Raw genomic sequence first — 16,249 nt, 5'->3', positions numbered from 1 at the left:
CACCTTCTCGCAAAAGATGAATTAAGAGCAAAATATTACTGAAGCATCTGGGCAGACTATGCAAGGGCAATGAGAGGCAAGGCCTTCACACAGGAGGCACAAGGAAAGCATATGCAGGCTCCTTGGTGTCCTCAAGTCAGCTATCACGCCCACGTGCCTAATGGAGACTTTAGCCTTAGCTGTGAATTTTTTACTGCATTGCAAAAAAGTTCCTAAAAATACTATCTGAAGTACCTAAGCCGTGCTTGAAGGCTGTCAGCCTGTGTGACTTCTCCAGGCACTGAGCCTAAAGTCTTTATTGACAGCAGAAGCAACGTCAACGTCAAACTCTACCCAACACTCATGAACATCAGTACCAGGTAGGAGCAACCAACTGTAAGAGTGGGAAGCATCATGCCCAAAGGATCTCTGGCCGTTCTACTGAAACTCCTAACAGGACTGGCAATTAATGCCGTTTCCAGGAGAAAAAACCAGTAACTGACTTCAGAGCAGTAAGTCATCTCATTGAGGCACAGGGGAGCCATCAGCAGACTGGTTTTGTCAGGGACATCCTGGAAACTACTGCTGAGAAAAATACAAAGCTCTGCAATAAAATGTCAGCCCTTTGAGGACGCCTTTTCCCTTAGTTTTAGTTAACAGTGATTAGCTACACTGTTAATGGTGTGATACGTGCCGCCTTCAATTTCCCACAAAAGGCAGAAGGACCTAATGCGAGATGTTGCTACACGTTCCCTGCCTCAGTATCTCAGCCTGTAAAGCCTTGTCACACCAGATCAACCCCAAGAACACCTTCTGCAATACGGGTTTTCAAAAAAACCCCACAGGTTTTCAGTGAAGTGTACGAGCAGGTCAGCTCGGTTTGTCCATGATCACACACACGTACTTTGAAAGTTATTTTACGAAGCCCCTTAACACAGATACCTGCTATCAATTAAAAGAAACCACCATAAATTCAAGAGCAATTTAAATTTCTAAATGTCTAGAAACATGTTCTGCTTCTGCTGAAGTTCAAATACAGCCAAGTTTACATAAGAATTACTAATTGGTTGTAAAGGTCATGCCTTTTGAAAATATGCATATTGGAGGTGTGAAACCTATTAGACTGTGGTATTATACCTAGGCTCAGTGCTGAATTTGGATTAAATGGTGTTATATTGATTTGGTGAGCTGCTCAGATATGCTGAGGCTTTAATTCAATGTATTAGAAGATGTTAATTCTAACAGATACACCTTTAAAAGCAGTAACTTAGTGATTTGAAATTGCATTTTAGTACAGGCCTTTGCCACTTTTCAAGAAAGAGAAAGAGGTATTTTGGAGCCCTTAATCTGAGACTGCGTATTAATAAATATCCAAGGCAAGGTTCTTTCTCTTCCTTTTCAATATGGATGAGTGCCCTTTGAAAGCCAAAAGGGAATTGATGTAATCCATTGATTGCCATTTAAATGCCTTTATAAGCTAATTAGTGCACAATGTAAAATGTTTCTGAGCAGAAACAAGCAACAACTATGAAAATACAGGAAAAGTCATTTCGTTCTTAGATATGCTGGGGGGACAAACACCCAGCAACAAGTGGGGAGCGTGAACGGTACCTGCCGTGAAATGGTTTTAAAATCATTTGTTGTAACTCTTGTTGTAACTGCGAGAGCAATGTCACGCTGACAGCAGTCACTGTGCACGCTTGGAACAGCAATGGTGTATCCAGCTTAACCTACAGAGCTGGGATGGCGTCTATCTGGGAGACGTTGTGATGTTTAGGGAAATGGCCAAGACTATAAAATAGGTCACTAGCTGGAGTCTGCCCAGGTCTGAAGTGGCTGAAAGTCATTACCATCTGTTCATCTGAAATGAGGAGCTGGTATTGGTCCAGTTCCTCGCAGATAGGTCTCCACACTAAAAGAAACCTTCAAAAGTGATCCTGGTTGGAAATGGGGTTGGCAGAAAGGAACCATGGAATCAAGGCTTTATAGGAGCTCCTTCTTGCACATGTAGAGAAGATCGTGGATATCTGAAGCTCATTTACATGTCCTCCCTTTACGAGTCATTAGGAGGCAATTTTTCCTTGCTGTCGTCAGTCGGGCACCTCTCGCTGGCCAACAGCAGCCTTCAAGATCAGTATCTGACTAAGAGCTTTGAGAAACAGTTCAGCTTTTCAGCTCTAGGAAGAGATATGCCCGTGCAAGCTCCTTCATGGGCTCTTGGAGAGATTGTCCTGTGCCCCCTCTGTGAAGCCATGGCCCAGCTACAAAGCCAAGTTACTGCTCTTGGTACCTCCACACACGTGCTGACCTCCTGCTCACAGCCAGGTGACTTCTCCCATCTCTAGGGAAGATTTAGCTGCCTCTCACACGCCACAGCCAGTGTCTGCAGGTACGCAAGGGCAGCCAGTGTGCGAACGGCACCAACTGGCTCCCGCAGCCACCCCCTCCGTGAGGAGCATCGTTTCTCACCGGGTAGGTGATCCTGACCCGCTCCGCCGACTGTTGCTCAAACTGGCTAAATGCTGGTGGGGAGCGAGCGGAAGAGGATAATCCCCTCACAGAGGGACCAAGCATTGCACTGAACCCAGGAGAACTCCTGGCTTTTTCTGACACACGCTTGCTGCCACTGATGCGCTGGCAGCAGTGGGGAAAGATCTTGCAGGGAGCAAAATACCTCAAACCACAGAGCAGGGGCAGTCTGTGCAGCAGGTGCTCAGAAACCAAGTGTCCTCTAAGAGTTATTTCAGGTTTCAGCTATCATTACCGTCTTACTAAGTAGCTAATACAGACTGTACAATGAAGTATTTATGTGAACATATGCATTTAATCTAAGGCAAAGCTTTCGCCCTTCTCAAATCAGCTGAAGAAGACTCTAATTACCACAGTTTCATGGCTGCATCACTCTATTCCACTTAATTATTCTGCAAAAATTAATACAACTGAAACGATGCTGTGTGCCTTGAGACCACTGATGAGAGAGAAGCGCCACTCGGGGCCCACTCTCCTTCCCACCTGGCCCGTCGGGATCTCATGGAGCAGGTGATACATCCCACTCTGCCCTCTGTCCCCATGCCCCATGGAGCTGGCAGCTCCTGCCACATCATCCTCACTCACAGCCCTGCTCTCCAGCACCAGGAGAGAGTCACAGCTCATCTCAAGACTATTAACAGCACAACAAAGTATTCATACATTTACTAGACTTTGTATCCTTTCACATGAAACACTCATTCCTTTGATCTCTGGGTGAGAAGGGATTTCCTTGTTGTGTCAAACTATTAAGGAAATGAAGAAACACCCCCGTACAATCCCTCTTTCTGTATTAACAGTAACTACATACTCAAAAGAAGATTTTTTTGCCCCCTAAGAACAGTATAGTGACTGTAAAGAGCACCCATATTTCTAATCAAGTTCTGCTACCCCTTCCGACAGGTCCACTCAGCTCATTTTTGCTGCGCAGATAATACTGCCTCAGGCTGGTAATTAAACAGAATACAAATTTTTACACTCTCATGTCACCCTTACAAGGTCAGTGTTTATCTTTCAGGATTTCAGTACAAACAGAAGCTGTTATAATGTACCAGCCACCACAGTTAATTAAGAAATACTACCTATTTTTGTATAAAGACATTACACAAAAGTAAGGCAAAGTATAAAAGCTTCATAAAACACCTTTGCATTCACTTCCAGCTTTATACCAGATATACACATACACGTATGTGTGTGTGTGTGTGGCTGCGTATTGAAATTTTAAACAAATTCAAGGAGCCCTCAGTATTTATTCAAGGAGCCCTCAGCATTTCATCAGCCTACAGCAGCAAGGGTTTTTTTTTTTCTCCCTCCTCCCTCACACTTGCACCTGGCCAGTGTGTGTGACAGGCAATAATTAGCCCTGCAGCACTGACCACTTTACAAGAAAATGTTGTTTTGAATGGCATCTGATTGGCACCGCTGAGAGAGAACCAAGAGTTCCCTGCAAGGGCTGAGCATTTCAGCGCTTGGCTGGAAAGAAAAGCTTTTCAGGTCGCAACATTTTTAGATACATAAAAGTGGTCTGAGGTCTCCTTTAGAGTTTTTAATGACCCTCACAAGGCTCTTTGCAGTTTGGCAAAGTGGAGAAAGAAAGGATCATCTTAAATAAAAGTCCATACTCCCCTCCTACCCCCAAATATTGCAAACCCAGCATTTCCCTAGCCAAGGTGAATACGCACCAGTGTTCTGGGGTACAAAAGTTTCACCCCTGACCGCTTGATACGGCCACAGCCAGACACTGGTGAGCAACAGCAACAACCGCAGCAATCCATGCACCATACAGAAACCAATGGCGACGCACGCCCCCCATGCCCCTGCTCATTCTGGCAAGTGAACACTGATGTTGGATGGCATCAACAGCTGCCAGCTGGGCAAACAGAGCAAGTAGGTCAAGAGCATCACTCCTCCAAGAGTTTTCTTTGCTAAAGATTGTGCTAATGACTGCATTATTGCTCATCAGACCGAGGTTCTGAAACTACTGTAAGAAAAACCTTTCACCATGATAGCAGAGGTCAGACTTTCCATCTTGAGATGTTTCAGGTTGAGCAAACCCATCCATTTTTGATAAAATGCCTTTTGATATTAAAATCTGCACTCAGGCCTGCCCTGATTGCACAAAGCAGCGTTCCCCAGAACAGCTATTACAGCTGGGTAAAAACAAGAGGCTGAAACCTGTATATTAGGTGCTTACAGTTTAGAAAAGCTCTAATGGAGATTTGACAGACTTACTCTAAAGAATTCTTTGGTTGAGCCTGAATCCAAAGTGCCGTAGGCTATTTCGGTTTGTTTAGCCAGGTCCTCTGCGCTCTCTATGGGAGAAACCATCCTTTCCACCGTAAGGAAGGCAGCAAGATTAGCAGTGTAGGAAGAGATAATGATGAGAGTGAAGAACCACCAGACTCCTCCGACAATTCGCCCTGAGAGAGATCTATGGAAAAACACACATCATCAAATTGCTTTGAAGACATTCCATCATTTTTTTTAAATTTTTTTTTAGTTCATTGAAGAAAAATTCACATGCAAAACCCTTTTGTCTGGATCCTCCAGGTATCTGTGAGCAGGCGGACTGTGAGCCAGTTGCCGATAGCCTTTCCCAGGACAGCAAACTCGGCGTGCACCTGCTCTTACCCAGTTCAACTCCCTCTCCAATCTTTCAGTGAAAACAAGGAGAGTCAATTAAGAAATAACTCGTTTGAGCCAACACCACCAGAGGCCTGGAGAGGAACAAGCTCTCCTGACTTCCACAGACCCTTTACTAAAGAATTCTGTTGCTGGAAGACTTTTGCCTTCTCCGCTTGCCTGCTTGCGATATGCCAGCATTGTGTCTCTTCGGGGGCTGCCCAGCTCAGAGGACACGAATGTACCTTTTACTGCATCTGCTCTCACAATTTAAGATGTAGTAAACTGCACGTAAATGTGCAATGGAATAACAGAAAAATGATCCAGTATCCTTCTCTCATCACAACCTCAGAGGAATTACAGACTCAATTTGCATAATGAGGTGAGGAGAGAGGCTGGTTTCTTTTATGTTAATTACAATTTGCATGTTGCACTGTTCCAGGTTGGGCGTATTCTTGCTTCCGAACCACCAGAGCAACAGAGAAGGAAGCAGAAAATTGCATTCTGTTTCTGTGGTGGTTTTGGGGTTTTGTTTTTTAAAAGGATACCAAAAGGACTAAGAAAAAGCCCGTTTGTAAACACAGTAGTGTTCAAACCAGTGGTCAGGAGGTCTAGATCCTGTTGGTAAGAGCTCTTGATGCTTTAAAGCAACTGAACAACAGGCTCAAAATATTTGTTCAGGGTTGACGGACACCAGTGCCATGCTGCTCAGCTGGGTGGGGAATTCCACCGCCATGTACAGTGCTTATTCCTCACACACAGTACTTCGACCAGGAATCATTTCAGGAGCTGAGACAAAGGTATTTCATACGTTTTTCCTTAACTCTGCTGATACCAGTGGAGGAAGAATCAATCCCAGATACATGAAATCCTTGGAACACGGGAGCTGTCGTCCTCAGCAGTTTGTGTGAAGGGAAGAAACAGAAAGCAAGAAAACTCTTACCTGTTGATTTGTTTCCTTCAAGCCCCTCAGTGCCATCCCCAGACAGTGGGTACAAGTTGTCCTACCAACAGATGGAGACAGGAAAAAAAGCAAGTCTGGTGACGTGCCCCACCCCACCCACACAGGGGGGTTCGCTGGTAAAGTGCCTGGTCTTGGCCAGAGCCTGAGGTTGCCTGAGCCATTCAAAAAATCCCATCAAATTATTCAGAAAAAAAGAAAGAAAGAAAGAAAGAAAATAATCCATCCGACATTAAAGAACACATCAAAGAAAAAAAAACAAAAATCAGCGACACAATAAAAACAGAGAGAGCAATCTGGAACAGGAATGTGGAGGAACAAGCTCAGGGGTGAGCCCTGCTGCTCTCCGCTCCCACTGCCCCAGGGACGGCTGCATCAATCCGTACCCATGTGCAAGGAGCTTCAGGCAGTTACAATGCTTAGGGAAGCTTGAGGAGCCAACGTCACCTCTTCGTCTGTCAGGCAACAGTGACCTGTGAGGTGTGAACTCAGAGGTGTGCCCTCCTGAGGGCCGGCACACGTCCGCTGGGCCACCGACAGGCAGAGGCAGCTTCCCTCCCTGCCTTCCCTGCGGGCATCCCAAGAGGATAAAAGGCTTCCAAGGTTCAACCCGGGCTGTGCTGCAGCTGTGCTTACTAACAGATGGCTACTGAGTAGCTGCAAAGGGAAGCTGCAGAAATATAAATCCAGCATAAAGTAGTAAGTCAAGGCATCTCTCTACCTCGCTCTACATCCTTTGTAAGTATCAAATGAGTATGCTGGGATTTTACAGATGGCTAAAGTCCTTTCTGGCCAGTTCCCTTACCAGTTAGGGTCTTGGCTTGAGCTAGTTTGTAAAACTTGATACCCTACACGGCAAACAGCCTCTTACATGGGCTGCCGTAACCGTAGCCAACTACAAAGCCGTGCCTGCTGGACTCACTGGGTTAGGCTCCCTTTGGAGCCAGCGCAGAAAGAGAGAGGAGATGGACACCCTGAGAGAGATTTTTCTCACTTGTTGTAGCACGGGGCACGTCCGAAGGTGCCCATCTGTCACACGACTTCGGAAGGAACCGAGACACCTAAGTAAAACACAGTCTGCTGCTTTTAGATGGCTACTCCAGGTGAAGCTCATCTCCCTTTTGTTCATTCCTTCACTACACACTGTCCATCTTCAGAGAAAACCTGGAGCTGAATTCCTCACCCTGCCGTTCGAGCAGAAGTCTGGCCAGTGGGTACAGCATGTGGAACGTCCAGCCACGTACAGCAAGACTAGCTTTGTCCCAGGTATCCAGGTTCCTGTGGCCCTCCAGCTTTAATAGGAAGACGAAAAAGAGACTTGCCAGAGTGTTTCGATAAATTCAGTGGAACTACTGGGAACAAAGTAGTATGTGTTCATTCTCCCTATAGTTTCCCACAGGAAATGTCTTACTTGCATTGGTAGCTGCCCCTTCTGTTAGCAGGACAGATGGGCTGCTGGGATGAAGATGTGCAGCAGACACGCATTTTCCAAACCAGCAAAACCCCAAGCTCACACTGCTGTAACAATAAAAAGTCTGTGTTGAGCTGCATGCTCATACAGCATACTACACGCAGAGAAAGGTAAAAGTATCTTGCCACCTGCATGAACCAAGTCAGACAGATACAGGACAAAAAAATGGAGAACAGCCGAGAGGCAGGGGAAGGTGGGCATGGCTGGATCCCTCGACGAAGAAGGTGCTTCCCGGAGGGTCCTACATGCAAAAGAGGGGTCTTGCTAGATGAGGACCAGGGGTGTTCTCAGAAGAGTTCAGGCCAGTTGAAAGAGAAGTGGATGTCACTATAGAGTTGTTTCTCCCAGTCTTCCAATGAGCATGAAAAGGAAGATGAAACAGCTGCTGCTATGAAGCAGTCGGGGCTGACACAGCTGTCATCGGTGGTAGCACAGGACGGGGCAAAAGAAAAACAAAACGAACCACAAAGCTGACACTCAAGGAAAGACAGACAGACAGAGAGAGCCAAAGAACAAGAACGCGGATGAGCATGGCCTGGCAGCCTCCTTGTCCAAAGGACCCCAGTTCCCCCCAGTCAGTCCATCTGCTGATATGGAGACTCCTTATACCCACTGCAGGGGCTGGTGTAGAGGAATGCGGGAGAAAAAGGGTTAGTACGTAAAACATTGGGCTGGTAATAAGAGAATACTTGTATGGTTTGTACTGTGAATCACAGAAACATTTGCCCATTACTCAGATAATAATTATAGAAAAATCAATCGCAGCTTTTAATACCAGTGCCACTTTTTCTGATGAAGACATACCTGTCCAAGTGTGCAGTGTTGTAATTTAACAGCAAACAACTAATGCTTTATCTCAACATGTCATTTTCCAAATTACCTCAATAAACAGGTACTTTGCACGACATTATTTTAAAGCAAATTAGCATGTTGACAAATGAGAGCAGTAACAAAGACCTGGAATAACAGAATTATAACTCAATTATCAAAACAAGGTCAGACGGTGTTTTCAAAAGCAAGTAAACAGGAAGAGTGCATACCTTGAGAGGAAATTTAAAAGGAAGCATGGAGTCAAATAAGAGCAAATTAGTAACAAGAGAAAAACAAAATAAATATTCAAATTCACATTCAGTTTCCAGGAGAATAATACATTCGAACAAAACCTCATTTACTTATCAGAATAGCTTGAATTTTGTTTCTACTCATGGCCACAAAACGCATTTGATTTCCTATAGCACACAGCTGCTCGCACTACTCAATTTTTAATCGGGCTCTTCTGCTCGATACAAGGCGGTTGCTATATTGACAAATAGCCCTGCAGGTCTTTGTGGTGCCAGCTCCCCTTGTCTAGAATCCCTTGGCCCTCTGAGCACATGGTAGGTGGCCACCACAGCAAGGTCCCTCGCTCAGACGCTCGGCCAGCCCCCTACCTCTGCTGCCAGGCGGCCCTCGCCTCACCCGCTGGGACAGGACACAGGCAATAACAGCATCTAAAGCGCTGCCTTGAGATGCTTCTTCCATCATAGGAACTGGCGGTGGGAGTTTCAGACATAGCCAGCTCTCGCTGCTGTTCTGAAAGTCCCACAAAGTCATTCCCATGGCCTTTAATAGGAGTCTCTTGAGTCTTCTGCTGTGAAAACAGGGATCTAGAAATACACCCTCTTAAATGACCAGCCTCATGAGATAATTTTTAATGAACCCCCTGTCTTTTTCCATCAGCAATTAATTAATCTAGCCTCTTTGTTCCACATGAATAAAGAGCAAAATGAAAACACATGCTCTCACAGAGATTTCAAAGATACTCTCGCTCAGAACAGTGTTACAGATTTGACTGTGTTTTCTCCTGATTCCATTTGCTGTACACATCTTACATTAAAGCGAGTTTAATAATCTACTTTTGATCCATCAAAAGTGAATTTTCAATGCTTTAGCTCACTATGCAGAAAACACAGCAGCCTTTGATAGCAGAACAAAACTGCTGGAACAAATGTTGATTCCATCAAGGGATGCGCTAACCCCCATCCTTTGGCTGCTATCTGATTCCGCTTAGATGACTCCTATTAAATACAGAGAGGAGAGTATAGGGATATATCCTCTGGAATATCCACACAGCATACTCACCGAGGATAGATCTAACTAGTCATTAGATGTCACAGCTGTTCCACACAAAGGCAGCTGAAAGAGCCTTTATCAGCAAGTACAAAAGTGATCTCTCCAGACTGCTTGTCGGCATCTCTCTACAAGTGCTGCACGCTCTCACATAAGAAATTTATTCAGACAAAACTCACAATGAAAGAATGAAGCCCCTTTTAATGGCAATAAAATAGTATGAAACATTCATATAGTCAATGTACTGTAAATGGCATAACCTTACAAAGATACGAATTAAGAACAGAATACTTGGGAATAGTCCCTTCTACGGAAAAGAAATTTGACATTTAATCAACTTAAATACCGTTCAAAGGAACAATGTTTCTGGAATTTAAACCAAAGTATTAAATTTCTTGTTTTTTTTCAGTAATGATGCATGTAACTGCCCAGACTGTGTTATCACGAAAGATAACAAAATAACTGGGCAATGTATTCAAACGAGGGCCATAATAACTGAGCTAACAGCTTCTGATGGACAGATAAAATAAATAGCTTTACTGCTCTCTCTCTCTTTTTTTTTTTTTTTTTCCCGGTAGGTATTTCCAAGGCACTTATCATCGTAGTATTGAAAAAAAAAGTAGAATATGTTCCACTCGTTATATAAGGTGAACGGCCGAAGACGTCAGAGTCACATGAGAGCTTCACACCCCCTGTGTACTGCTATTGACCTGTCGATAACCAGACCCAGCGGAAACAGTGAATGCCTGCAGCTTTCCATGTGATGTCCCAGTGCTTATTTCCCGGTCCTTTAGATTGGGCGCACACATGGTCAACAGCAATTTAAATGTTATTGCTACTCATCACCTTCAATGGCAAGCAGAGGGGCAAAGTTTCAAGACCAAATTTAGGCACAAAGCAGAAAGCAAACAGGAGGGGAAGGTTAACAGCTACACAGTGAGGCAGCACGCCCAAACACCGACAACTGCGAAAACTAACGCACGGTCATACTAGGCAAAAATGTGTGTGTGTTTTACACAGCATATTATACACATCTGTCAATCAGTATGACATCTAATTGCAGCTATCAAGCCTTTTAAAACATATGCATGAATTGCATCAAATACCAGCAGGCATACGCCAGTACCTCTGAAAGTCCTGGATTTCGCTGTGATCATTAGATTTGAATGTGCAGTGACTGTGAACTTAAAGGATCATCATTACATGATAACAGGTAAAATCATGATCTTGCCCATGAAAGCTCATGGAAGGTTTGTCCTGGACCTGCTTCAGTGAGGCCACTCAAGATCCCTACCACTATACGGACCGGGAAACTTTTCAATGATTCGGGTATTGAAAAGGTACTCAGAGACGGACATCAACAAGGGGTATTTCAAATATTAGAAAATATCAATATTAGGATCATCAATATATAAATAGAACCATCAGTATTATAAAAGATCTTTCTCTCTTGCTTTAATTAGCAACCTAGTTAAAGGGAAAAAACGCATCCTGTTTGTACTAAGCAGGTATTTTTTGTACTAAATAGGTATAATTACTAAAATTACTAAAATTACTAAAATAGCTGTAAACTGGTTATTAAAATATCGTCATACAAAATGTAACTAGTGCTCCGTCACTAAGAAACCAGTTAATTCTACTGCTTATCAGAGGCACATTACTGAAGTATTTCACCAGTGTAAATATAGGAATATTTTATATATATAAAACTCAAAAAACATTTGTGGTATGTATTGTTCAATTAGGGAGAACTTTGCTATTGTCTGGTGGTTTTCAACACACTCATTTAAAAAAGAAATATTCTACAACAGTTAATACCAGTGCTCTCTGTTAAATTGGAACTAATATCAAACATGTTTTCCTACAGCCTTATTCAGAAAGATTGTATTCATGAATAAGAAAAATCTTTATGGAAACCGGCAATGCTTATTAACCATATTGACTACGAACACAGGGACAGCAGGTTAGATCGGACTGAAATAACAATACACATCCAGGGCAGTACGCAGTAACTGTTAGAGAGGCACATATGGAGACCCGAACATACGAAAGACAGTGGTAAGCAAATTAATAATAGATGAAAGGATGGTTCAGGAAGAACAAACTAGAGAAATCAGGTGCAAAAGCAAGTAAAAAGACTAGCAGAAGCCATGACGGGAGTGGAAGTGTTTTAAAGTGCTGTTGCATGTGAGTGTTTAAAATAAACAATTCTTATTTTGCAAAGCAGAAAATGTTATATGCACCAAGGAGATGACCGTAAAATGAGATATGCAGCAAAAACACGGTAGCCCTCCAAGCATTGCTGAAAACAGAAAACCCCATGCATTTTACAGCCTCAACATGGTGTATATAAGTTCGGCAGAAATGCATAAATGGCATTATAAAGCAATGCTACTCACTCTGGAGGTAAATGCTAGCAAGCATGGTGGCTTGATGATGATGCTCAGCATTGAATGGAATGTCAAAATAAAAAAAATTTGGAATTAAAAAGAAATTTGAAAAAGTAACATATATGCACCATGGCATCAGAAAATGACCATAAAATGCAAAAAGGTGATGGAGTGATATGGAACAAACCTTGGAGAAATATCGCATCCTTGCTGCATAAAGGCACCCAGGGAAAACCAAAGGCTGTTAAATATTCCAAACTCATTTGGAGGGTCGGGAGGATTCTGAGGGTCACGTGGTTCTTCACTGCTGTCTTCCAAGTGCCATTCGTAAGGGCTGAATCTGCTGACTAGGAAAAGAACTACGCTGACGCCAATGTAAGCAAAGACTATACACATCCAAATTTCATAAGCCAAAGGATCCAGGAAAGAGAATACGCCCGGTTTAGATTTCTGAGGCTTCTTGATCATGATGGAGATGCCCAGGCTCATAAAGGGTTTGGAAAAGTCTATGACTTCTTCTCGCACCAATGTAATGGTGAGGGGGGCAACAGCTATATCTGCTCTCTGAAAAGGGAAAACAAACCAAAGTTAGTCACTGAACAGTTACAACATAATCACAATCTAGAGTCTCAGGCTAATTAATAAGATGATTAATTACAAGAGTAAGTAGGAAACATTTTCTTTGCAGCCTGTTTTGCAGTACTGAAGTTAAAGGACTGCACGATATTGACAGAAGATTATTAACAAGAAAAATTACAATCAAATCTATGCAAGGGCCTCACAACGAGGCAATGATGTACCAACATGTATTTATGTTTCTATTAGTTAAAATGGATGAATAAACGCTACACAAACTGAACAGGGAGAGGGATGGCAACTACAAAAATGTCCATTTCTAGTAATGGTCTCTATCCATCCACCTGTATTGAAGACTTGGGGCAAATTATGTTTGCTGTATTTTAATTTTCTCTTTTCCATTCTCTCAGCAAACTCTCTTGCCTTACAGATTAGTCCAGGATCTTTAATAGGAACTTAAGATAAGTAATCAGTTACAGAATTTCAGCTGCATTTGGGTGCTACCGCTCATATACTCCTTTGAAACCCCATTGCAAGGAAGAACAGAAGATGGTAAAATAGCGGGGGGATAGGATGCAGAGAGTCCACCCTTTCTGTGGTCACTGAAGAACAGTAATACAGATTTGTGAGTCCCAGAGAAGCAAACAGCCTGGGTTATCTGAGAAGAACGCTGAGTAGTATTTTTCAGTACAACGTATACCACCCTATGTTACAGAACTTAGCTCCATAGATCTATAACGCAGATCATGCTCTGGGGCTTTGTCATCTGGAAGCAAAATCTCATCTCATTGCATCTGCCACTCACCAGGGTGGTGGTATACCCTGAACCCATACCCTTCCCTTCGATCAAAATTTGTTGGACTCCATGGGAGGGTAAGAATGTGAAGTAAAAAAATTACTTAGTTACCCGATGAAAAATAACATTCCAGAACAGATTTTCAAGATATTTAATTGCATCTGTATTTCTAATGCCAGAAAGATTCAAGTCATGCTGTTCAGCTAATCCAGCCTTGATTCAGCCAAGTACCAAAGCAGGGGTCAGTATTTGCAATGGAGTGGACTAGAATGTTAAAAAAAAGCCCTTTCCATTTAAAAATTACTGTTATGGGAGTCTACATACACTTCTTTTGTATTGTTCTATTTTAAACACTAACTCATGTTATTGACAGTTATAAAGATGGCCTTTCATTGGTAATTAAGAATTTGAGAAAGAAAAAAATATTCTTATGGACAGTTTAACTTACTAGTACCTAAACCATTGTGCACCTTTTAAATCATATTTTTGTTTCCATACTAGTAAGTATGCCTCTCTTTCTGGTGGAAAAATAAAACCTGGCTCAGTAGAAATTTGAATAAAATAGGGAACGTTCACAAGAAGTGATTAAAATCAGTGCCATAAAGTAACTGAATATGCCTTTATGTAAATCTGATGATGATGCATGTGACTTCCATGAATATCTGACTTGCTCCTCCTCCTAGTTAGTTGGGTCTATTTTTTGGGGTTTTTTAAGTTTAATAAGCAGAAATGGGGAAGGCTTCTCGTAAGGCTCAGCTCAGTGCCACAGGCTGTGCCAGCTGGTGCCTCGGTGGCACTGTGCAGCCATGCCCGAGGCACTCTCCCAGTTTAAGGGCTGAAGCTAATGGCAGATGTGCTGGTCCCCCACGGCCCTCCCCGCAGCAAGCCGCCCCCCGCACCGGGGAGTCCCCCCCTGCACACCACCTCTACATTTGCTTCAGCCACTCCGCAGCATCAACAGTTTGTACTGGTACGTGTAGCCACAGGGTACAAGTTCCCTGCTTGGAATAATCAGGCCAGACCATGCCTGTGCACATGAGGAAGCCACTGGGAAACCATGGCCCTTGGCACACCCTCTCACAGCCCCTCTCCCCCCCTTCAGACATTCACGGCATACTGGGACATCGCCTTTCCCGCTTTCCTTGAGGAGAAACCCTTCGCCTCATTTGTGGCCACTTACTGCAAAAATCTAGCTTCACCCGGCTTGAATACAAAACCTGAAAATGCCAGCTGCCTTTGGGTGTGGGTGCCTACTGGCTTTGCAGATGAATGTGTTAATTGCCGAAGTAATAGACGTGGAGGGACGTGGGCATGGCGTGGTAAAGGGACTGGATTATGTTGGGACTTGCTCACTGATAATTCCCCCAACACATGTATTTGTCCTGTAGCTGCTGCTTGCGGAGCTACTGTTAAACATCAGGTGCCTGCAGCCAGCAAGTGTGAGAACCACACAGAATATCACCTTTAAACAAAGTCAGAGTCCACGGCTAGCGCTTTGACCATGGCTACTGTATTTTGTGTTGAACTCATGAGGCACCTACAAATTAATCCTTATTAAAGGAAGCTTAAGGGATCCGGACCCCTGCGGAAAGCTAGCAGTAATTCCACAGGAGGCGAAGCTTAGCGGGCAGGCGGGTGCCGTACTGCTGGGCACTGCTGCACAGGGACAGCCAGCCCTGGAACAGCTCATCAGGGCGCAAACGGCTGGATCAGCTAAAAGAGCATTTGGTTTCTGTAGGGTTTTCCTGGACTCGGAGAAATTTAATTCTCCCAAAGTAATATTTTAATTGCCAAAGTAGACACGGCGGAGCTCTTCCTAAGTGCTGATGCAGCATGCAATAAAGCCTGTATCTTCCTCCTGAGCAGATGCGTTCATGCAGGATGCTCCTGTGGGGTCTTTGAGGGGATGAAGCTGATGCTGTGCTGAAGCACAGACAAATCACTTTTAAAAGGCCTGATTGTTGCCGTGTCCTCGTTTGTATCACACAGTGTGGATTTCTTTGTAAATGATTTCAAATTTCATTTAATATTACAAGGGTTACAACTATTTATTTTTCTGATACATTTCTGTCTTCCTGCTTTCCTCCCATTTTTGATAGGTGTCCAGTATACTGGAAACACCAACAAACACCCTCGTGCCTTAAGTGAATACGGCAGCAATTGTTTTCTGCAGAGGGAACAAGCACGGGTTCAGACACAGGGTTTCAGGAAACCATCAACAACCAGGGCACTGAGAGCGGACCAGCTACAATCCAGCACCCCAGCCTGGATACAATCCAGTTCCCCCACCACTCCCTTGAATGTTAGTTGCACTAAAGACCTTAAAAAGCAGGTCGCTCTTTGCTTATTTATTTGGAGATATAGTATTTGAAATGGAGAGCTTATGGAGAGCTCTAAGCACCCTAAAGGATCATTAATAATTGCAGCACAGTAGTGAATTTCCCTCCCTGTTATGGCTGCAGATAAGCAGAACCCATAAAAATTGAGCTCGATGAAAAAGAACACAAGCACAACCGTGCCCTGAACTGGAGGGGGGTTTGAGAACCTCAACAACTAAGCTTTGCTAATCACTCATGACTAATGGCGTTTCAAACATCATCTTCACTGCATTTGAGCCGGGCGAGAAATGTCATGGATTCCTCTGAGGCTTGTTCTGTCTTTGCCTGGTAGTGTGGGAGGGATGGATTTAGAGAGGACACAGCACAGAGGCACTACCACTCTCTTCAAAGCTGACCCCAGGGGCTGCAAACCTCAAGACTCTTAAGGAGAGGGAGAAAAACCAGCAAATGGAAATATCCCTCTGCATGGAGAAAGAAAAA

At 43.7% G+C, this 16,249-nt stretch overlaps 1 protein-coding gene across 5 annotated transcripts in view; it reads right to left on the bottom strand.

Annotated features, from left to right (window-relative positions):
* GRIA3 (glutamate ionotropic receptor AMPA type subunit 3) overlaps nt 1–16,249 on the bottom strand; it is a 152,956-nt gene that overhangs the window by 31,582 nt on the left and 105,125 nt on the right. For all 5 annotated transcript variants that reach the window (XR_008825478.1, XM_056359722.1, XM_056359721.1 and 2 more), the window contains 2 exons: nt 12,246–12,622; nt 4,738–4,936 (listed from right to left, as the gene is read on the bottom strand). Coding sequence is in view for 4 of the 5 variants with exons in the window: in XM_056359722.1 (XP_056215697.1) it covers nt 4,738–4,936; nt 12,246–12,622 (576 nt within the window). In the remaining variant the exon portion in view is untranslated. The remainder of the gene's footprint in view (nt 1–4,737; nt 4,937–12,245; nt 12,623–16,249) is intronic.

Source organism: Falco biarmicus, chromosome 14, assembly GCF_023638135.1.
Source record: "Falco biarmicus isolate bFalBia1 chromosome 14, bFalBia1.pri, whole genome shotgun sequence".
Lineage (NCBI taxonomy): Eukaryota > Metazoa > Chordata > Aves > Falconiformes > Falconidae > Falco > Falco biarmicus.
Note: the sequence above shows the minus strand (reverse complement) of the source record. Positions and strands in the feature narration are given on the sequence as shown.